The 24,094-nt window shown below is 40.8% G+C and overlaps 1 protein-coding gene across 1 annotated transcript in view; it reads left to right on the top strand.

Annotated features, from left to right (window-relative positions):
• The window catches only part of ace2.S (angiotensin converting enzyme 2 S homeolog), a 39,045-nt gene extending 16,091 nt beyond the window's left edge, over positions 1–22,954 (top strand). The window contains exons 5-18 of the mRNA XM_018248822.2: positions 808–920; positions 1,270–1,378; positions 2,590–2,687; positions 3,040–3,209; positions 7,747–7,973; positions 9,898–10,042; positions 13,319–13,417; positions 14,362–14,484; positions 16,294–16,472; positions 18,384–18,445; positions 19,147–19,247; positions 20,151–20,261; positions 20,720–20,914; positions 22,055–22,954. Of these exons, the coding sequence (XP_018104311.1) occupies positions 808–920; positions 1,270–1,378; positions 2,590–2,687; positions 3,040–3,209; positions 7,747–7,973; positions 9,898–10,042; positions 13,319–13,417; positions 14,362–14,484; positions 16,294–16,472; positions 18,384–18,445; positions 19,147–19,247; positions 20,151–20,261; positions 20,720–20,914; positions 22,055–22,298 (1,976 nt within the window). The 3' untranslated portion in view covers positions 22,299–22,954. The remainder of the gene's footprint in view (positions 1–807; positions 921–1,269; positions 1,379–2,589; positions 2,688–3,039; positions 3,210–7,746; positions 7,974–9,897; positions 10,043–13,318; positions 13,418–14,361; positions 14,485–16,293; positions 16,473–18,383; positions 18,446–19,146; positions 19,248–20,150; positions 20,262–20,719; positions 20,915–22,054) is intronic.
• The last annotated feature ends 1,140 nt before the right edge of the window (positions 22,955–24,094 follow it).

Genomic DNA, 24,094 nt, shown 5'->3' on the forward strand with positions numbered 1-24,094 from the left:
ATACATACCTAAAATAGTTTTTACATATAACACACTAGAGGTTTGGTCAAACTGGCAAGTAAATGAGTGGAAGCATGCTTCAAGGTTTATGGTACATGTCAGCTAAAATGAGAGCAATAGAAAAATGAATTTTGAATAATCTATTAGACAAAGTATGCTACACTAAGGGGCTGATTCACTAACTTCGAGTGAAGGATTCAAAGTAAAAAAACGAATTTCGAAGTGTTTTTTGGGCCACTTCGACCATCGAATGGGCTACTTTGACCTTCGACTACGATTTCGACTTTGAATCGAAGGATTCGAACTAAAAATTGTTCGACTATTCGACCATTTGATAATCGAAGTACTGTCTCTTTAAGAAAAAACTTTGACCCCTTAGTTCGCCATCTAAAAGCTACCGAACTCAATGTTAGCCTATGGGGAAGGTCCCCATAGGCTTTCCTAAGTTTTTTTGATCGAAGGATATTCCTTCGATCGTTGGATTAAAATCCTTAGAATCTTTTGATTCGAAGGATTTAATCGTTCGATTCGAAGGATTTAATCGTTCGATCGAAGGAATAATCCTTGATTATTATGATTTCGATCGAACTATCTGCGCTAAAATCCTTCGACTTCTATATTCGAAGTCGAAGGATTTTAATTCCCAGTCTAATATCGAGGGTTAATTAACCCTCGATATTTGACCCTTGGTGAATCGGCCCCACAGAATAACCCATGTAACGAACCAATCCAAAACACCATTTTAATCAAATCCAAAGACAAAAAGATGGAGTTCAAGATTATCAGAATCTTTCTTTTTCATTAAAGGTTACAATGATTATGGAGATTATTGGAGAGGAAACTATGAAACTCTGGCGGCAGATAAATATGCCTACAGCCGTGATGATCTCATACAGGATGTGGAAAGAACGTACCAAGAGGTATCTCCATACCCCCATAATAAACTTTTATTCAAGAGCAGAATGAAAATATTATATAACAGGATCCCTAGTAATTTTGAGGAGGAAAATGTATATCTCTTAACATGCATATTCTTTATATCTAAATATCTCCTTCCTCCATAACAATAATGTCAATGTGATGACTTTAGCATGGGACAAAAATGCTCCAGTTGATAAATAGAATCTTACCTAAAACAGTTTAGGATATCCAGTAGTAAAATGAATCAATGCTTTAGTATAATCCGTATACTGTTAAGCATTGTCACTACAATTACACCACAAATTAGGATAATGCCAATTTCATGTATTTCTGTTTGTGTGATTTTAGATACTTCCACTGTACAAGGAACTCCATGCGTATGTAAGAGGGAATCTGCAGAAAGTCTATGGTTCTCAGTACATCAGTGACACTGGATGCCTTCCTGCTCATTTGCTTGGTATGCACCGCACTGCTGACACTCACTTTCAACTGTTGCCATTGTAATTTGTGTAATATGATGTCACCATACTTATTCAGCTTCTATATTTCTCATAAACCCGATAAAATGATGAGGCTGATGAGGCTGGTAAGGCATTGTTGACAAACTCTATAACAATAAGTACTAGATGAAGGGTGATCATCTATTTTTATAGTTTAGAGAAGCCAGAACCTCCAGTTTAAGTCGGCCATACACGGGCCGATGAAAGCTGTCGACAGACAGTCGGCAGCTTATTAGCCCATGTATGGGGACATCCAACGGGCTTCCCCGATTGATATCTGGCCGAAAGTCGGGCAGATGTCGATCGGACAGGACTAAAAAATATAGTCTAATCGCACACCGCATTGGTTCATTGATGTGGTCCCCCGATCTGACCACCTGTTTACCCATCGTTATGATCCGAATTGACATTGAGGAGAGATCCTCTCCTTTACTGAAGGATAGCTTATAATGATTGGTTGGTTGAGGTAATCATCACACAGTCAACGAGGCTGCTAAATGTGCAGTTGTATTGTAGTTCAGAAAGTTATATTTCTCAATATATCAGTTCAGTCCTCAGTCTTTAAATGGTAAGTATACTGAGACTTAGAGATGGGGAAATTTTAATATAAAATTATAAACTGGTTAATTTAGAGGTCTTCTGATTTTGAGGATCTTTCATGACTGTTTCAATGGCAGTTTTTGGTCATATTGTGCCCAAAACAACCAGACATGGGGGCAGATTTACTAAAGTGGCTATCGCTAGAGAAAATTCCCCAGAAATCTCATCCGCCGGGACATTGGCAATTTACTAACAGGAGTAGAGGACAATTCGCTAGCGAAAGAGACCTATCGGCAGGGACATTTCCGCTCAGGCAAACGATCGTTACTCTGCAAATTCACTAAAGTGAGAATTTTACAAAATGTTACCTCTTTCGCGTTTCCTTCGCCACCTTAGACCTGGCGAACTGATAAAATGAAGCTTCATCCTCCTCAGTATTATGTCAGTGACATCATATCCTGTAAGCCGGAAGTCATAGAATTTAAAAAAAAACGCTGGCATTTTATTTAATATTTTAAAGCGGGATTGCCTTCAAAAGTCCTAACTATTAAAGATTTTTGTGTTAACATTTTTTTCCCATGCTCCCTCTCAGCCATTATAACTACCCAGTTCACTATCTGTGTTGCAGGTGACATGTGGGGAAGATTCTGGACAAACTTGTATCCTCTAATGATCCCCTACGCAAACAAAGAAAGCATTGATGTGACTCCTAACATGGTTGCTCAGGTAAAGATAAATGTTATAATTATGGCTCCAGCCAAAAGGGTAAGAGTTTCAAAAATGCATGTATCTTTATAACTGTAACAAGTAAGTGGGGCTCATTTATAAACACTGGGAACACTGTGAATTATGAAATCCTGTTCTCTATCCACCATCTGGGATACACACAAACCTACCAAGATGGTGCCAAGAGCCACATGTCATCAGCCTAGGAGTAAGCACAGAATAATAATACGCATTTATCTGTGTATATTTTACATTAGTGAATGTTGCACATACCAGAAAATATGTAACGGTATTACACAATTAAGGTGATGATGATAACATCCTATTTCATATTCATTTTTCTGGGTTTCAGGGATGGACAATAGAAAGAATGTTCAAGGAAGCAGAAATTTTCTTCAAGTCTGTTGACCTTTTTGCACTTAATGAAAACTTTTGGAATAATTCAATGCTAGAGGAGCCTAAAGATGGAAGACAAGTCGTATGTCACCCTACCGCCTGGGATTTGGGAATGAATGACTTCAGGTACTAGTTGCTTGCTTTGCTTATAGTAACAGTGGGATAATAGTCTCTGGGAAGGGAGTGTGACTGTGGGATAGCAGGTATAGTAGGGAGAGATGGTGTCTATAGTAACAGTGGGATAATAGTCTCTGGGAAGGGAGTGTGACTGTGGGATAGCAGGTATAGTAGAGAGAGATGGTGCCTATAGTAACAGTGGGATAATAGTCTCTGGGAAGGGAGTGTGACTGTGGGATAGCAGGTATAGTAGAGAGAGATGGTGCCTATAGTAACAGTGGATAATAGTCTCTGGGAAGGGAGTGTGACTGTGGGATAGCAGGTATAGTAGAGAGAGATGGTGCCTATAGTAACAGTGGATAATAGTCTCTGGGAAGGGAGTGTGACTGTGGGATAGCAGGTATAGTAGGGAGAGATGGTGCCTATAGTAACAGTGGGATAATAGTCTCTGGGAAGGGAGTGTGACTGTGGGATAGCAGGTATAGTAGGGAGAGATGGTGTCTATAGTAACAGTGGATAATAGTCTCTGGGAAGGGAGTGTGACTGTGGGATAGCAGGTATAGTAGGGAGAGATGGTGTCTATAGTAACAGTGGATAATAGTCTCTGGGAAGGGAGTGTGACTGTGAGATAGCAGGTATAGTAGGGAGAGATGGTGTCTATAGTAACAGTGGATAATAGTCTCTGGGAAGGGAGTGTGACTGTGGGATAGCAGGTATAGTAGGGAGAGATGGTGCCTATAGTAACAGTGGATAATAGTCTCTGGGAAGGGAGTGTGACTGTGGGATAGCAGGTATAGTAGGGAGAGATGGTGTCTATAGTAACAGTGGATAATAGTCTCTGGGAAGGGAGTGTGACTGTGGGATAGCAGGTATAGTAGGGAGAGATGGTGTCTATAGTAACAGTGGATAATAGTCTCTGGGAAGGGAGTGTGACTGTGGGATAGCAGGTATAGTAGAGAGAGATGGTGCCTATAGTAACAGTGGGATAATAGTCTCTGGGAAGGGAGTGTGACTGTGGGATAGCAGGTATAGTAGAGAGAGATGGTGCCTATAGTAACAGTGGATAATAGTCTCTGGGAAGGGAGTGTGACTGTGGGATAGCAGGTATAGTAGGGAGAGATGGTGTCTATAGTAACAGTGGATAATAGTCTCTGGGAAGGGAGTGTGACTGTGGGATAGCAGGTATAGTAGGGAGAGATGGTGTCTATAGTAACAGTGGGATAATAGTCTCTGGGAAGGGAGTGTGACTGTGGGATAGCAGGTATAGTAGAGAGAGATGGTGCCTATAGTAACAGTGGGATAATAGTCTCTGGGAAGGGAGTGTGACTGTGGGATAGCAGGTATAGTAGAGAGAGATGGTGCCTATAGTAACAGTGGATAATAGTCTCTGGGAAGGGAGTGTGACTGTGGGATAGCAGGTATAGTAGGGAGAGATGGTGCCTATAGTAACAGTGGGATAATAGTCTCTGGGAAGGGAGTGTGACTGTGGGATAGCAGGTATAGTAGGGAGAGATGGTGTCTATAGTAACAGTGGATAATAGTCTCTGGGAAGGGAGTGTGACTGTGGGATAGCAGGTATAGTAGGGAGAGATGGTGTCTATAGTAACAGTGGATAATAGTCTCTGGGAAGGGAGTGTGACTGTGAGATAGCAGGTATAGTAGGGAGAGATGGTGTCTATAGTAACAGTGGATAATAGTCTCTGGGAAGGGAGTGTGGACTGTGGGATAGCAGGTATAGTAGGGAGAGATGGTGCCTATAGTAACAGTGGATAATAGTCTCTGGGAAGGGAGTGTGACTGTGGGATAGCAGGTATAGTAGGGAGAGATGGTGCCTATAGTAACAGTGGGATAATAGTCTCTGGGAAGGGAGTGTGACTGTGGGATAGCAGGTATAGTAGGGAGAGATGGTGTCTATAGTAACAGTGGATAATAGTCTCTGGGAAGGGAGTGTGACTGTGGGATAGCAGGTATAGTAGGGAGAGATGGTGCCTATAGTAACAGTGGATAATAGTCTCTGGGAAGGGAGTGTGACTGTGGGATAGCAGGTATAGTAGGGAGAGATGGTGCCTATAGTAACAGTGGGATAATAGTCTCTGGGAAGGGAGTGTGACTGTGGGATAGCAGGTATAGTAGGGAGAGATGGTGTCTATAGTAACAGTGGATAATAGTCTCTGGGAAGGGAGTGTGACTGTGGGATAGCAGGTATAGTAGGGAGAGATGGTGTCTATAGTAACAGTGGATAATAGTCTCTGGGAAGGGAGTGTGACTGTGAGATAGCAGGTATAGTAGGGAGAGATGGTGTCTATAGTAACAGTGGATAATAGTCTCTGGGAAGGGAGTGTGACTGTGGGATAGCAGGTATAGTAGGGAGAGATGGTGCCTATAGTAAACAGTGGATATAGTCTCTGGAAGGGAGTGTGACTGTGGGATAGCAGGTATAGTAGGGAGAGAATTTGGTGTCTATAGTAACAGTGGATAATAGTCTCTGGGAAGGGAGTGTGACTGTGGGATAGCAGGTATAGTAGGGAGAGATGGTGTCTATGTAACAGTGGATAATAGTCTCTGGAAGGGAGTGTGACTGTGGATAGCAGTATAGTAGAGAGATGGGCCTATAGTAACAGTGGGATAATAGTCCTCTGGGAAGGGAGGTGACTGGTGGGCATAGCAGGTATAGTAAGGGAGAGATGGTGTCTATAGTACAGTGGATAATAGTCTCTGGGAAGGGAGTGTGACTGTGGGATAGCAGGTATAGGTAGAGAGAGATGGTGCCTATAGTAACAGTGGATAAATAGTCTCTGGGAGGGAGTGTGACTGTGGATAGCAGGTATAGTAGGGAGAGATGGTGTCTATAGTAACAGTGGATAATAGTCTCTGGGAAGGGAGTGTGACTGTGGGAATAGCAGGTATAGTAGGAGAGATGGTGTCTATAGTAACAGTGGGAATAATAGTCTCTGGGAAGGGAGTGTGACTGTGGGATAGCAGGTATAGTAGAGAGAGATGGTGGCCTATAGTAACAGTGGATAATAGTCTCTGGAAGGGAGTGTGACTGTGGAGATAGCAGGTATAGTAGGGAGAGATGGTGCCTATAGTAACAGTGGGATAATAGTCTCTGGGAAGGGAGTGTGACTGTGGGATAGCAGGTATAGTAGGGAGAGATGGTGTCTATAGTAACAGTGGATAATAGTCTCTGGGAAGGGAGTGTGACTGTGGGATAGCAGGTATAGTAGGGAGAGATGGTGTCCTATAGTAACAGTGGATAATAGTCTCTGGGAAGGGAGTGTGAACTGTGGATAGCAGGTATAGTAGGGAGAGATGGTGTCTATAGTAACAGTGGATAATAGTCCTCTGGAAGGGAGTGTGACTGTGGGATAGCAGGTATAGTAGGGAGAGATGGTGCTATAGTAACAGTGGATAATAGTCTCTGGGAAGGGAGTGTGACTGTGGGATAGCAGGTATAGTAGGGAGAGATGGTGGCCCTATAGTAACAGTGGGATATAGTCTCTTGGGAAGGGAGTGTGACTGTGGGATAGCAGGTATAGTAGGGAGAGATGGTGTCTATAGTAACAGTGGATAATAGTCTCTGGAAGGGAGTGTGACTGTGGGATTAGCAGGTATAGTAGGAGAGATGGTGCCTATAGTAACAGTGGATAATAGTCTCTGGGAAGGGAGTGTGACTGTGGGATAGCAGGTATAGTAGGGAGAGATGGTGCCTATAGTAACAGTGGGATACATAGTCTCTGGGAAGGGAGTGTGACTGTGGGATAGCAGGTATAGTAGGGAGAGATGGTGTCTATAGTAACAGTGGATAATAGTCTCTGGGAAGGGAGTGTGACTGTGGGATAGCAGGTATAGTAGGGAGAGATGGTGTCCTATAGTAACAGTGGATAATAGTCTCTGGAAGGGAGTGTGACTGTGAGATAGCAGGTAATAGTAGGGAGAGATGGTGTCTATAGTAACAGTGGATAATAGTCTCTGGGAAGGGAGTGTGACTGTGGGATAGCAGGTATAGTAGGGAGAGATGTGCCTATAGTAACAGTGGATAATAGTCTCTGGGAAGGGAGTGTGACTGTGGGATAGCAGGTATAGTAGGGAGAGATGGTGTCTATAGTAACAGTGGATAATAGTCTCTGGGAAGGGAGTGTGACTGTGGGATAGCAGGTATAGTAGGGAGAGATGGTTATAGTAACAGTGGGATCCTGTGGCAGGTATAAGAGAGATGGTGCCTATAGTTGGATAATAGTCTCTGGGAAGGGAGTGTGACTGTGGGATAGCAGGTAGTACACGTGACTGTGGATATGCCTAAAAATATTGGTATAGTAGTTGTATCTTCCCCGAATATTTTCTCAAAACCAGCTTCTTCCAGCTGCTTAAGATGAGGGGCCTGACATTCCAAAATGGAATAAAGCATCTCACAGAATTTAACACCTACAAAATGAATCCCCTCATTTCTAGTATGATAGAAGCTATAACATCAGTACCGTGACGCTCAGTTTTCAGAGAGTGAATTATTTCACCCTACGATCGTTTTCTGTACAAACTCGTTTAGGATCAAGATGTGCACAAAGGTGAATATGGAAGACTTTCTTACAGTACATCATGAGCTGGGACATATTCAGTATGACATGGCATATGCGAAGCAGCCTTTTATGTTGCGGGATGGCGCCAACGAAGGTTTCCATGAGGCTGTCGGGGAAATTATGTCATTGTCTGCCGCGACCCCAAAGCACCTGAAACATATCAAACTACTGGATGAGAACTTTATAGAAGATCAGGGTAAGTATACTCTGAATTTGTTTTGAATTCCTCAGTAATATCAGTATGATAATAGAATTCATATGAATAACTGACATACAAAGGATATTCATAGGGTCCATTTACAAATTGAAGGTACGATACAAAAATAGGAGCAAAAATAGACCAAATTGCATCAATCAAAAAGCTTCTCACAAAGGGGCAAATTCACTAAGCGCCGAAGCGCTGAACGCTAGCGTTACTTCGCTAGCGTTTGCCATTTTCGTTACTGCGCAAATTCACTAACGAACGCTGGCGTAGATTCGCTAGTGTTACTTTGCACCCTTACGCCTGGGCGAATTTTCGCTATGGACGTAACTACGCAAATTCACTAACGCGCGCAGTGTACTGAACCTTTTTCGCTAGACTTCCTTCGCCACCTCAGACCTGGCGAAGCGCAATAGAGTAGATAGGGATTGCTTCAAAAAAAGTCAAATTTTTTTCTAAGTCCCAAAAAACGCTGGCGTGTTTTTTACATTATGGGTGATAGGCTGAAAAAGATCGAAAATTTTTTTGGGGCTCCCCTCCTTCCCCCCTACATTTCCTGACTCATGGCAACTTACCTAGACAGTGGGCACATGTGTAGGGCAAAATACAATTTTTATTTGATGTTTTGAAGGTTTCCCAGGCATTTGTAGTGCTGATACGTATTCCTCCATTGAAATTTGAATTTGGCGCCGTATGCAAATTAACCATCGCTAGCGTAACTTCGCTTCGCTTAGCGAATCAATGCTAGCGCAACTTTGCAACCTTATGCTACCCGTGTGCGACTTCGGATTTTAGTGAATTTGCGAAGCACTGGCGAAACTACGCCTGACGAAGTGTGGCGAAGTGCGGCGAAGTTACGCCTGGCGCAACTACGAATCTTAGTGAATTTGCCCCAAAGAGTGTGCTTCTCTGAAGTTTGCTAAACTCTAGTTGCATCTACTGCAAAGTAGGTGTTGCTGCAAATTGTACTGCAAATTTCTAGATGCTGCATTTTGAAATTCAGGTTTTTCAAGTTGTATAATCCGTTAAAATTCAAAATTTTGAAACTCTAATTCAAAGAAGAACCAAACCCTTAATTATAAAAACCTCTACCCTACATAGACCCCCCCCTCCCTGCTCCCCCCAGTCTTACCCCTACTTACCCCTCGGTGCAGTGGAGATCACGGGCGCCATCTTCTTCTCTCCGGTCTTCTTCCGGCGCTTCGGCAATTTCCGTCGCATGTGTAGTTGTCACAAACTGGAAGATTGTTCCGACTGCGCATGCACCGATACTGCGATCTCTTCCCGAAGATGGCGCCCATGAACCCCGCTGCACAGAATCTGCACTGAGGGGTAAGTAAAGAGGTAGGGTCATTTACCCGGGGTAACACCTAGGCTGGGGGGAGCAGGGAGGGGGGTCTATGTAGGGTAGGGGTTTTTATAATAAAGGGTTTGGTTCTTCTTTAACTAAAAAATTGAAACCACAAAAGATTTAGAGGCCTTCTTATTAAGCCTCAAATTTTTCTGGCTGAGTTTTTACGGGGAAAGAAATCTGAATTTTTAGAGGGAAAAAACTCAAATTTTTCAAGAATTTTTGTTTTTAATAAAAATGAAAAAATAAATACACCCCTAAATCTGAACATTGATAAATCAGCCCCATAGCATTAGAATTTGCTGGTAATGGCTTAGTGTTCCTTTTTTACAGAAACACCTGCTGTATTTTTAAGATGCACTCTAGAATTTTATTTAGAGAAAAAAAAAAAAATTTCAAATATATTTTTTGGCACATTTCATGGCATGTCAGATTTATTAGGAAAATGTTTGCACTGCTTTAAATTAGATTTTTTTTTAATTTTACAAATATTTAAGCTTTTTGCATGACAGCCTTTCATGACTTTTATTGCCTCCTAACTGATATCTTGTTACGTTGTCCATTCAGAGGTAGAAATTAATTTCTTACTCCGACAAGCACTGGCCATCGTTGGCACATTACCATTTACCTATATGCTGGAGCAGTGGAGATGGAAAGCGTTCAGAGGAGAAATCCCTAAGGAGCAATGGATGAAAACCTGGTGGCAGATGAAGTAAGAGTAGAAAACAACATAGGGCAATAAGTAATGTAAAATTTAGCTGCTCTAAGCTCAGCACCAATGTTATGAGAGGCGGCACAGTTATCAAGTGTTCCCAAAAGCTTCCTACATGTTTCTCAAAATATGGACAGCAACACATACTCCAAAAAGTTAAAATAATAATAATTTAATTCACTTAAAAAGAGGTAAAAGGTTAAGGAAACCGAGATACAAATTCACTATGTGCCCGAAGTGTCTAACGCTAGCGTCAATTCGCTAGCGTTGGTCATTTTCGTTACTTCGCAAATTCACTAACGCTGGCGTAAATTCCCTAGTGTTACTTCGCACCCTTATGCCTGGCGAATTTTCGCAACGGACGTAACTACGCAAATTCACTAACGCGCGCATTGTACTGAACACTACCTTTTACGCCAGACTTCCTTCGCCACCTCAGACCAGGCGAAGCGCAATAGAGTAGATAGGGATTGCTTCAAAAAAAGTTCAAAAAAGTCCCAAAAAATGCTGTCGTTTTTTCTATATTATGGGTGATAGGCTGAAAAAGATCGAATTTTTTTGTTGGGGCTCCCCTCCTTCCCCCCTACATTTCCTGACTCATGGCAACTATACAGTGGTCACATGTGTAGGGCAAAAAAAAAAATTATTTGATGTTTTGAAGGTTTCCCAGGCATTTGTAGTGATTCTACGTATTCCTCCATTGAAATTTGAATTTGGCGCCGTATGCAAATTAACCATCGCTAGCATAACTTCGATTCGCTTAGCGAATCAACGCTAGCGCAACTTCGCAACCTTACGCTACCCCTGAGCGCAACTTCGGATTTTAGTGAATTTGCGGAGCGCTGGCAAAGTGTGGCGAAGTGCGACGAAGTTGCGCCTGGTGCAACTACGAATCTTAGTGAATTTGCCCCCTAATGCGCTTCGGGATCTGTTATGTCCTTAATCCATGGGTCCCCAACCTTTTGCACCAGTGAGCCACATTCAAATGTAAAAAGTGTTGGGGAGCAACTCAAATATGAAAAAAGACCCTGGGGTGCCAAATAAGATCTGTGGTTGGCTGTTTGATAGTCCCTATGTGGACTGGCAGTGTATGGGAGGCTGTACTTGGCACTATACTTAGATTTTATGCAATTAAAACTTGCTTCTAAGTCTGGTATTCAAACATAAGCCCCTGGTGTGAGGCTACTGAGAGCAACATACAAGGAGTTGGTGAGTAACATGTTGCTCGTGATGAGCATGATGATCATAGGCCTATGATTAAGAGCATAACAGCCTGAAATGCTTTAGGTTTTTTGATTCTGCCTATTTTTAACTGTAGTCAATAAAGATTGTTATTTCAAAGGGATACTGTCATGGGAAAACATATTTTTTTCAAAACACATCAGTTAATAGTGCTGCTCCAGCAGAATTCTGCACTGAAATCCATTTCTCAAAAGAGCAAACAGATTTTTTTATATTCAATTTTGAAATCTGACATGGGGCTAGACATTTTGTCAATTTCCTAACTGCCCCAAGTCACGTGACTTGTGCTCTGATAAACTTCAATCACTCTTTACTGCTGTACTGCAAGTTGGAGTGATATCACCCCCTCCCTTTTCCCCCCCAGCAGCCAAACAACAGAACAATGGGAAGGTAACCAGATAACAGCTCCCTAACACAAGATAACAACTGCCTGGTAGATCTAAGAACAACACTCAATAGTAAAAACCCATGTCACCAGGGGCATAACTATAGAGGAAGCAGACCCTGCGGCTGCAGGGGCCCCAGGAGGTATAGGGGCCCCATGAGGCCCTAATTCATATACCATTTCAATAAATATTGGAGAAACAAGTCAAACTCTAAACTTTTTGGGGGCCTGAAAAATAATTTGCTGTGGAGCCCAGTAATATCTAGTTACGCCACTGCATGTCCCACTGAGACACATTCAGTTACATTGAGAAGGAAAAACAACAGCCTGCCAGAAAGCAGTTCCATCCTAAAGTGCTGGCTCTTTCTGAAATCACATGACCAGGCAAAATGACCTGAGATGCAACTACACACCAATATTACAACTAAATACACTTGTGTTCAAGAATGAAATTTAATATTGTAGAGTGAATTATTTGCAGTGTAAACAGTGTCATTTAGAAATAAAAACTACACCATAAAAATCATGACAGAATCCCTTTAACTTTTTTGGAGTTCTTGCTGCTATCCATGTTTGAAGACAACCTACCAATAAAATTTTGTATTTGCTTTTTCAAAGCTTTTTCCAGATGCCACTATTTGCATTATAGTTCTTATTCTAGCATCTAGTGGGATGTTTTCTTGGCTGGGGATCAATGTACTGTTCTAGGAATCTAGACAGAGTGAGTGTGGGCTCAACTTTCTACATGAAGCAATCTAACATCATGCGTATAAGCACCTAGAGAGGTGCAGTTGATATCTGCCTAGGGCCTGTCTCAGCGTGGACGAGGCTGTAGGGAGCTGAGGTGGCTCATAGCTGCTGGGGTGCAAGCCTTAGGAGTGGTCCAGGCCATAAAATAGTCACCGGGTTCTTTATTTAGGGTGTGGAATCACTAAATGTGAAACAAGTGGTATGAAAATCTGGACCACTAGTATTCCACAGTTACTTTCTCAAGGCTTTCTAGGATGCTAGTTCAAGGCTTCAGGAGGCATAACCCCTATAGACAATACTGTGTTATGATATAATGAATGAACAAATAATGAATGATAACTATTGGCAATGATGTTCTGTTGTGACCTCTACATTCAGATTAGTGAATAGTAAAAAGGACCATCAAATAGGACAACTGCTTATCTCAACTGTTGATGATCAACAATTGCCAGCTTTCTCCAGAAGCTTTTGGCTATAGATTAGTTAACGGTTGGTAAAAGATAACCAAACCCTTGCTAATAAAAAACTCTACCCATATAGATCCCCCTCCCTGCTCTCCCCCAGCCTAGGTGGTACCTTTGGTAAATGCCCCAACTCTTTACTTACCCCTCGGTGCAGATTCAGGCCATCAGAGTTCACTGGCGCCATCTTCTTCTCTTTGGTAAAAAGTAAAGAATTAGGGGCATTTACCAAACATACCACCTAGGCTGGGGGAGAGCAGGGAGGGGGTCTATGTAGCATAGGGGGTAGGGGTTTTTATTAGCAAGGGTTTGGTTCTCCTTTAACAAAAAGCTAGCAAGCTAAAGGTCTATCAGGTGGCAGTTCAAGTAGTTTTTGTCTGATCATTTTAAACTTAGAACAATGATTTTGTGTTTTTCTTTTCTTTCATTTTACTATAGACGAGACCTAGTTGGAGTGGTGGAACCTGTCCCACATGACGAAACCTACTGTGATCCACCAGCTCTTTTCCATGTGTCCAATGACTATTCATTTATTAGGTATGGCTTCTAAACAGCGCTTGGTATACAGTTTATTTTATACAAAGCAATATAGATTTTATGTAACATATAGGGGGTTATTTATCAAAATCCAAAAAGTTCTCACAATTTTCTGAAAACGACTCCGACCAAATCCGCACAGAGAGAGACTTAATGAGAATAACACCACATAATGGAAAAACTCAACCAGAGCCTCCTTACAGTTGTTATGCATGCGATGGTATGGGGCAGTTTTAATTCCTTAAAGGGATACTGTCATGGGAAAAAAAAAAATTCAAAATGAATCAGTTAATAGTGCTGCTCCAGCAGAATTCTGCACTGAAATCCATTTCTCAAAAGAGCAAACAGATTTTTTTTTATATTCAATTTTAAAATCTGACATGGGGCTAGACATATTGTCGATTTCCCAGCTGCCCCAAGTCATGTGACTTGTGCTCTGATAAACTTCAATCACTCTTTACTGCTGTACTGCAAGTTGGAGTGATATCACCCCCTCCCTTCCCCCCCCCAGCAGCCAAACAACAGAACAATGGGAAGGAAGGTAACAAGATAACAGCTGCCTGGTAGATCTAAGAACAACATTCAATAGTAAAAACCCATGTCCCACTGAGACACATTCAGTTACATTGAGAAGGAAAAACAGCAGCCTGCCAGAAAGCATTTCTCGCCTAAAGTGCAGGCACAAGTCACATGACTGGGGCAGCTGGGAAATTGACAATATGTCTAGCCCCATGTCAGATTTCAAAATTGAATATAAAAAAATCTGTTTGCTCTTTTCAGAAATGGATTTCAGTACAGGATTCTGCTGGAGCAGCACTATTAACTGATGCCTTTTGGAAAAAAAACATGTTTTCCGATGACAGGATCCCTTTAAGACTTTATATTCCTTTCTAAGGGAACTTTTTTCTGGAGAGAGAAAAAACAACTCTCTGTTTCATATACAGGTATTACACAAGAACCATTTACCAGTTCCAGTTCCAAGATGCCCTCTGCAAGGCTGCAGGACACACAGGTCCACTCCACTCATGTGACATTACAAACTCTAAAGAAGCTGGAGCAAAACTACGGTGAGAAATGCTTACTCAACATTCTGAATTAAGAACAGTGTGACACCTCCTTCCACCCAATCTTTCCCCATTACATCTATCCACAAACATTATATTTGTAATCAGCGCCGATCCGCGTCTTTATGCCGCCTGAGACGGCCTTCCGTTGCCGCCCCGACCCCTCCTCACGGCGCTCACATTTTCTGCGCAGGAGGGGGTCGGGGCGCTGCACGACGCTAGTGCAGAGAGCGCAATTGCGCTCTCTGCACTAGAAGAGCCGAATTTCCGGGTTGAAAACCGGAAATTCGGCTCTTAGTTACCAGGAGCGGCATTTTTGCCGCCCCTGGTATCCAGGGGGGCGCTGCCGCCTGAGTCGAGTGTCTCAACTCGCCTCATTGGTGGAGCGCCCCTGTTTGTAATGCCCTATATCTCATTTGTATCTACACATGTAATGATGAAAACCTAGATCTTGTTTCTCAAGTCCCCCATAAACGGGCCGATAAAAGCTGACGACAGACCAAGTCATTATTTCATACTGGACACTAAGGGGCAAATTTACTTATGGTCGAATATTGAGGGTTAATTAACCCTCGATATTCGACTGCCGAATGGAAATCCTTCGACTTCGAATATCGAAGTCGAAGGTTTTACCGCAATTCGTCCGAACGAACGAAAAATCGTTCGATTCGAAGGATTTTAATCAATCGATCGAACGATTTTTCTTCAACCCAAAAAAGCTTAGAAAGCCTATGGGGACCTTCCCCATAGGCTAACATTGACTTCGGTAGGTTTTAGGAGGTCGAACTAGGGGGTCGAAGTTTTTTTTTTAAGAGACAGTACTTCGACTATCGAATGGTCGAATAGTCGAACGATTTTTAGTTCGAATCGTTCGATTCGAAAAGTCGTAGTCGAAGGTCGAAGTAGCCCATTCGATGGTCGAAGTAGCCAAAAAAAACATTCGAAATTCGAAGTTTTTTTTCTTCTATTCCTTCACTCGAGCTAAGTAAATGGGCCCCTATTACTCATAGGCTTCCTCATGTGTTATAACCCCCTAATAAGAAATGGTAATGTAACGCCCATTGTGTTAGCTTCTTGTAAGGTAATTAAAAGAGATTATGGGGTTTGATAAATAGGGGTTGCCACCTTTTCTGGCAGGAGGGTCGGGACAGATGACATCAGAGGCAGTGCAGGGCAGGGCTGGGGAAATCGGGGGTGGGGCCGTTGATGTTGGGGGCGGGACTGATGATATGGCGATCATCGATTGGCTGATCTTCATGTCATTGTTTTCAATGTCCTGTTTGGATTTCCAAATTATGTTTCAGCCCTTCCAAATACCAGGCTGTCCTGGTGAAATCCGGACAGGTGACAACCCTAGTGTTAAGAAATATTGAATGAGACCTCTTAATAGAAGAAACAAATATTTCACTGGTCATAAAACTCATTAAGAAACACAATAAAGAACATTGATCACTAGTGTTTGCCTCCAATAAGTATTCATTTGATCTTAATCAGGATCAAGTGCAAGCTACTGTTTTATTATTACAGAGAAAAAGGAAAGCGCTTTTTTAAAATTTTAATTATTTGATTTGGAGTCTATGAGAGATGACTCAGAGCTTTCTGAATAATGGGTTTCCATATAAGGGATACCATTCCCACAGTAATTCCCAGATGAAAGCAAAATAATCTCAGTTTATGGACTGCAATATTTTATTCTTATCTAAATGTTGTCATAAATGAATATCTGGTGTAGCAATTCTAGGCTTCTTTTTTTTTTGAATATTGTTATATATTTTATGCACAATAAAGTGAAAGCCTTTGAATTTTTCCTAGAGCTATGTTGGAGCTTGGGAAAGCTAAATCCTGGACTGAAGCTCTGGAAAGCATAACAGGAGGAACAAAAATGGATTCCCAGCCACTACTTAAATACTTTGAGCCATTGTTTGTGTGGCTACAGAAAAATAATAAGGATAATGGAAGGAAGAGTACCTGGAACACGGCATGGACTCCATGTATGTTGAGATTATTGCAGCATTTGACCAGCTTCTCTATGCTCTCAGTTAAAGTGCAGTTAGAGTATCTTTTACTCAAGGTTGTAAGATTTACATAAATGAGAAAGAAAACCATAAAGGTATTAATGCCAAATGGGCTGTGTAAAGGGGACAGAGACAAATAAGGTGGCATTGTTATCCTGTAGAAAGCAGACAATAAAATGGCTGCCCCCATGGCTACACAGCAGCTTTTATATATAAACTATAGTAGTACTTATCTGTTATCTACTGTTTATCCTGTGCTTGAATGGCTGCCCCCATGGCTACACAGCAGCTTGTTTATATAAACCATAGTAGTACTTATCTGTTATCTACTGTGTATCCTGTGCTTGAATGGCTGCCCCCATGGCTACACAGCAGCTTGTTTATATAAACTATAGTAGTACTTATCTGTTATCTACTGTGTATCCTGTGCTTGAATGGCTGCCCTCATGGCTACACAGCAGATTGTTTATATAAACTATAGTAGTACTTATCTGTTATCTACTGTGTATCCTGTGCTTGAATGGCTGCCCCCATGGCTACACAGCAGCTTGTTTATATAAACTATAGTAGTACTTATCTGTTATCTACTGTGTATCCTGTACATGAATGGCTGCCCCCATGGCTACACGGCAGCTTGTTTATATAAACTATAGTAGTACTTATCTGTTATCTACTGTGTATCCTGTGCTTGAATGGCTGCCCCCATGGCTACACAGCAGCTTGTTTATATAAACTATAGTAGTACTTATCTGTTATCTACTGTGTATCCTGTGCTTGAATGGCTGCCCCCATGGCTACACAGCAGCTTGTTTATATAAACTATAGTAGTACTTATCTGTTATCTACTGTGTATCCTGTGCATGAATGGCTGCCCCCATGGCTACACGGCAGCTTGTTTATATAAACTATAGTAGTACTTATCTGTTATCTACTGTGTATCCTGTGCTTGAATGGCTGCCCCCATGGCTACACAGCAGCTTGTTTATATAAACTATAGTAGTACTTATCTGTTATCTACTGTGTATCCTGTGCTTGAATGGCTGCCCCCATGGCTACACAGCAGCGTGTTTATATAAACTATAGTAGTACTTATCTGTTATCTACTGTGTATCCTGTGCTTGAATGGCTGCCCCCATGGCTACACAGCAGCTTGTTTATATAAACTATAGTAGTACTTATCTGTTATCTACTGTGTATCCTGTGCTTGAATGGCTGCCCCCATGGTTACACAGCAGCTTGTTTATATAAACCATAGTAGTACTTATCTGTTATCTACTGTGTATCCTGTGCTTGAATGGCTGCCCCCATGGCTACACAGCAGCTTGTTTATATAAACTATAGTAGTACTTATCTGTTATCTACTGTGTATCCTGTGCTTGAATGGCTGCCCCCATGGCTACACAGCAGCGTGTTTATATAAACTATAGTAGTACTTATCTGTTATCTACTGTGTATCCTGTGCTTGAATGGCTGCCCCCATGGCTACACAGCAGCTTGTTTATATAAACTATAGTAGTACTTATCTGTTATCTACTGTGTATCCTGTGCTTGAATGGCTGCCCCCATGGTTACACAGCAGCTTGTTTATATAAACCATAGTAGTACTTATCTGTTATCTACTGTGTATCCTGTGCTTGAATGGCTGCCCCCATGGCTACACAGCAGCTTGTTTATATAAACTATAGTAGTACTTATCTGTTATCTACTGTGTATTCTGTGCTTCTCCTTTAAGAGTTGTCTTCTTCTTCTGTCACTTTGCATGTTCATTTGTGAAAGAGTTTTTAGGAAACTTTTTTTCATCTTTCTTATTGAAAGTGTGTCCTCTAAATACACTCAGGTCTTGCCCCGCTAAACCTGTGTGAGTAATTATACAATTTGTACTTATAGTCTCAGAGGCCGAGTCCATTAAAGTGAGGATTAGTCTAAAGTCTGGCTTAGGAGACAATGCGGTAAGTAGAAATGTTTTCATATCTTTCAGTTATTTAGATCTACAAAATGTTAGTATTTCTATTTCTGATAGAACTTTTATATGAATATACTAAAATGATTGGCAGTATATAAGTAATAGGAAGTAGGGGCCGAACATTCCATAAGTTTCACCAAGGGACATTTATTTAGTCCAAGGGGGCCTATTTATCAATTTTTGAGGTTAAGAAAAAAAAACTGCAAGAACAAAAACAAAAACGACAAACCCCTTGTGACTCTTTTTCTTGAATACTAGCGTATTGAAGAAAAATAATGCGACAGAATATTCTAAAGTATTTTTGTATCTCGAAAAAAGTCAAAAGAATCACATTGTTTAATTTATTAATTAAGTAACATTTCATTTCAATATTGACAAGGTGCTAGGATGAAAGGTACTCATTAGCGATGGGCGAATTTGGGGCTTCGCCGAAAAATCCCTGAATTTCCAAAACGGCAAAAAATTTGCAAAACGTCGCCGGCGTCTCATTTTTTTTCTCTGCGGTTTTGTGATTTTTTTCACCGGTAGCAAATCGCTGGAATTCGCCGCAAATTCGCACCTGCCGAATATATTCGCCCATCACTAGTATTCATTTTGTTGTCACATTTCTTGACTAAAACAATGGCATCCTTCAGTAGAGAATAGTGAAGATCTAACATGTTTTGAACCCTAATTCTGACTTCACAGTATGAATGGAACGCCAATGAACTGTACCTGTTCAAGTCATCTATTGCGTATGCCATGTCAAAATATTACTCTGTCGTCATGAAACAAGACATACCTTTTACGTAAGTGATACTAATTCTCTTACCGCTAATTACCAATAAGTCAATAGAGCAACAAGAGTGATATAATATGCGTTGCGGGGCTGGCTATTAAAGGGATACTGTCATGGGAATTTTTTTTTTATCAAAATGAATCAGTTAATAGTGCTGCTCCAGCAGAATTCTGCACTGAAATCCATTTCTCAAAAGAGCAAACAGATTTTTTTATATTCAATTTTGAAATCTGACATGGGGCTAGACATATTTTCAATTTCCCAGCTGCCCCAAGTCATGTGACTTGTGCTCTGATAAACTTCAATCACTCTTTACTGCTGTACTGCAAGTTGGAGTGATATCACCCCCTCCCATTCCTCCCCAGCAACCAAACAAAAGAACAATAGGAAGGTAACCAGATAGCAGCTCCCTAACACAAGATAACAGCTGCCTGGTAGATCTAAGAACAACACTCAATAGTAAAAACCCATGTCCCACTGAGACACATTCAGTTACATTGAGAAGGAAAAACAGCAGCCTGCCAGAAAGCATTTCTCTCCTAAAGTGCAGGCACATGACTGGGGGTAGCTGGAAAATTGACAAAATGTCTAGCCCCATGTGAGATTTTAAAATTGAATATTAAAAAATCTGTTTGCTCTTTTGAGAAATGGATTTCAGTGCAGAATTCTGCTGGAGCAGCACTATTAACTGATTCATTTTGAAAAAATTTTTTTTCCCATGACAGTATCCCTTTAAAGACGAGGAAAAGGGCCTCATTAATTGCAGTTGGATGATGTTTTTTAACGTACAAGCCACAGAGAGATGCCATTGGATCTATTCATGTGGTTCATCCTACAATTAAAAGGAAATGTATAGACTAAATATATCTGGTCTCTACACTTACATACTGTACATTCTTATTACTCTCGGCAGATATGAAAATGTTCATGTGTATGACGAGACCCCAAGAGTTTCCTTCATGTTTTATGTTACTATTTCCAACAACACTGTGGTTTCAAAACTGGAAGTGGAAAATGCTGTGAGGTAAAGAAAACATCCATTTTTTTTTTATTCTTTATTTAATTATATCAAACTAAATGGCCTTGACTTATAAGCAGCTAGTTGTTAGTAGACTTAGGGGCAGATTTACTAAGGTTCGAATGGTAAATTCAAATTTTTTTTGTCAATACTGACAATTTCGAATTTAAACTCAAAGTTGAATGTGAGATTTATCACATCTCGATCCTGGAAACAGTTCTAATTCGAATATTCGCCACTTAAAACCTGCTGAGTTCATGTAGAAGTCAAAGGTCCCTTGACCTTTAATGGTAGGAATGAGCCAAATATTTGCCAAGTTTCACTCTCCAATTGGAGAAAAAAATTGTCAGCATTATTTCCCAGTGCTTTTATTTCAAACTTTTTACCCCACATATAGTTTCATATTTTTGCGTCACCAAAAAATGTGCATAACTCACTTCTTTGTTTTCATGTTTTACTAACAGGTTGTCCAAAGACCGGATCAACAGCATATTTAAATTAGATGACAATGCTCTAGAGTTTGTAGGAATTCCTCCTACACTGGCGGCCCCGGCAGAACAGCCCGTCACTGTATGGCTTGTGGTTTTTGGCATTGTAGCTGGCATAATAGTTGTTGCTTTAATTGTTCTGATCGTTCTTGGGCACAAAGATAGGCAAAAGTAAGTATGGCATTCGCTTGGGGCAATTACTGTTTATAATTACGTTTCAACGATGTTTGGGTGGGCCAGGAACCTAACCAGGTGGAAATATGGGCAACGCCCTTCTGCATGGCAACCCTGATCTTAACCTGAGCGAAATATCCAGAAACCCTGCCACAGTACAATTGATTTTGTTTGGCTAGTAAAGTCACATGAGTAGCATGAAATAGACTTTACCACATTGGTTTCATGCCAGTGTTGTGTGATAGAAACATGTGAGGAATAACCACCTTTATATGTAATCTTGGGAGGTTCAAATTATCATCATGTGCATGAGAAATATGTTGGCGATATACCACATCACCAATACACTTAAAGGAGAAGGAAAGGCTTTGTGCACTTGGGGTGCCAAATGTTAGGCACCCCCAAGTGATTGTATTTACTTACCTGAAACCCCGGGCCGGTGCTCCTATCAGCAGAAAACTCCACCGGCCCGGGGTTATACCAGTGAGCACCACGGAGTGATCCTCTTCCAGCTTCTTCTTTCTTCAAATTTCCCGGGGCAAACGCATGTGCAGTTGAACTAAATAGCCAACTTTTTAGTTAAAGTTCAGCTTTTCGTTCTACTACGCATGCGTTTGCCCCGGGAAATTTGAAGAAAGAAGAAGACGTAAGAGGATGGCTCCGTGGTGGACACTGGTATAACTGCTGATAGGAGCACCGGTCCGGGGTTTCAGGTAAGTCAATACAATCATTTGGGGGAGCCTAACATTTGGCACCACAAGTGCACAAAGCCTTTCCTTCTCCTTTAATCTTACCCAGTTTATACTGTAGATATCAATACACTGGTATCTATAGGAAACAGAAGAACATATATTTTTTTCATTTATAATCATAGATGAGTTAAAGTCTTGATCACAGTCTATCGATACAAGCAATCTTTGTACTCCAGCACCTCATTTGGGGTGGGTAAGCTGAACCGAACCTTGGCAAATGTTAGAGGTTTAAATGTTGGCTATCACTTGGCTGCAATATCTTCATTTGAGGTTCTATGTACTGTGGAACTAACCCCAGGATAAACTTCTGGGGGGTTGTTTGCTGGTTTATCTCAAAGGGCACGTCCCATACTCCTGCTGATTACAAAACTCTTGTGCTTTATAGAAAACGAAAATCTGAAGGAGACAAGGAAGCCATGGCTCTCAGCCAAACCACTAATAATCCTGAACCTGCCACATGTGAAATGACTCAAGAAAATACAAGTCAAATGAATAAAGCCTTCGATGGAAACGATAATAAAGCATTCGATGGAAACGATAATAAAGCATTCGATGGAAACGATAATAAAGCATTCGATGGAAATGACAATAAAGCATCCGATGAAGCAGATATGAACACAACATTTTAAAGCTTATTCATCATGGACAATTTCCATCTACTGGTACTGATTTAAAAATGGAAACTATCACAAGGCTCTAAAGCTAAACTTCCAAAGTATATATATTGTAGCTATACACCAGTACCAGCTATGGAAGAAGGTCTTCTACTGCATGACCAATAAGGTCAAGCCATAATGCTATGATAAGAGCATCAGAATTTGTATTAATAAAAGCATTGACAATGTTCTACAAAGATCTAATGGTTAACATACAAATAGCAGAGGGAATAATTCTTATATGTCTTAATCCAAATAAAATCTTGCGCATGTGCAACATGAAGAAACAGGCAGAGGTACAAGATCTCAATAACCCAATGATCATCAAATGTACCTTCCAGGCTCCTTCTTCCAGCTAAAGGGGTAGATAGATACTGAGATATGTAGTTCTGCTTCACTGTAGTGGGCAGCCGAGGCTAAATGGAGTTTATACTTGGTGTCCTCTGTCTACACTGTGCTGTTTGTGTCCTTGCACATCTTTTATGTTGGACCAGTGGAAAGCTGAAACAAAATGCCATAACATTGGTTCAAACCATTTGCCTTAATCAAAGACAAAGTTTTGTTTACCCAAATGCAACACACTGAATTTATATGAATAGATATGGCTAATAAAACTATGTAATACCTTCTGTTGCACTAATTCATATTGCTTTGGGACAGGTAAGATTTGCTACTACTGTAGTTATTGAAAGGAATGAGAGATTCTAAGGCAACAGCTCAAAATTATTATGGCAACAAGTACTGGCAGATGGCACACAAAGCAACCACAGACTCAGCTAATGTACTTAAAGAGTACTTGTAGGAAATACTAGCTAGTTGTATAGTAACATCTTGTTAATTTGATATTAAAGGGTACTTGGGTGAAAAGGGTACATAGAGTATCATTATACATATAAATTGGAATTAAAAGGGCCTTTGCAAAAAGATACAGTTAAGTTGGACCATCTATTTGAATATAACGTTGATACGGATTATTTGAATATGTTACAGGAGTATAATTATTAGATTAAAAAGACCAGCTACAGTTTGGTGTGATGCTGGTCCCTCATCAGTTACTATATTGTAATCAATTCTGCATTACTTCTCTGAAAGAGCCTTAGAATGTAAGAAGCAACACTTACCCTTTAATTTTCCACTTAAGACACATTACAGCCACAACATTTTGAGCTGATGGAAAAGCACTGTAATTAGCTCCACTGGGAAGGTTTCTAATGAATACTATAGAGGGAGCTGTATCATCGTTTAGTAGTTATTTGTTGCCTGGTGTGATCACTTTAGTCTGATCCAGTTTGTTATGTTTTTGATGTTCACACTTTGGTGAACATTTAAAAGGAGTCCCAGATGAATTCCACTAATGTACTTGTGTTGGCACTTGGAGATATATGAACAAGTCATAAGCAACTACAGCGATGGGACCTGTTATTCAGAATGCTTGGAACCTGCGGTTTTCCATATAGGGGGGTCATTCCATAATATGGATCATCATACTTTAAGGGGCAGATTTACTAAGGGTCGAGTGAATTTATGAAGAAAAAAACGTCGAATTTGAAAGTAATTTTTTGGATACTTTGACCATCGAATAGTATACTACGACTTTGACTCGAAGTAAAATCCTACGACTTCGAAAGTCGAAGTACTGTCTCTTTAAAAAACTTTGACTTCAATACTTCGCCATCTTAAACCTGCCAAAGTCCTATGTTAAACAAGGGAAAGTTGTGCTCACCACTATTTTTTAAAAACATTAGGCGGGGGTGCAATGAGGGTGTGAC

The sequence above is a fragment of the Xenopus laevis genome, chromosome 2S (assembly GCF_017654675.1).
Source record: "Xenopus laevis strain J_2021 chromosome 2S, Xenopus_laevis_v10.1, whole genome shotgun sequence".
Classification (NCBI taxonomy): Eukaryota; Metazoa; Chordata; class Amphibia; order Anura; family Pipidae; genus Xenopus; species Xenopus laevis.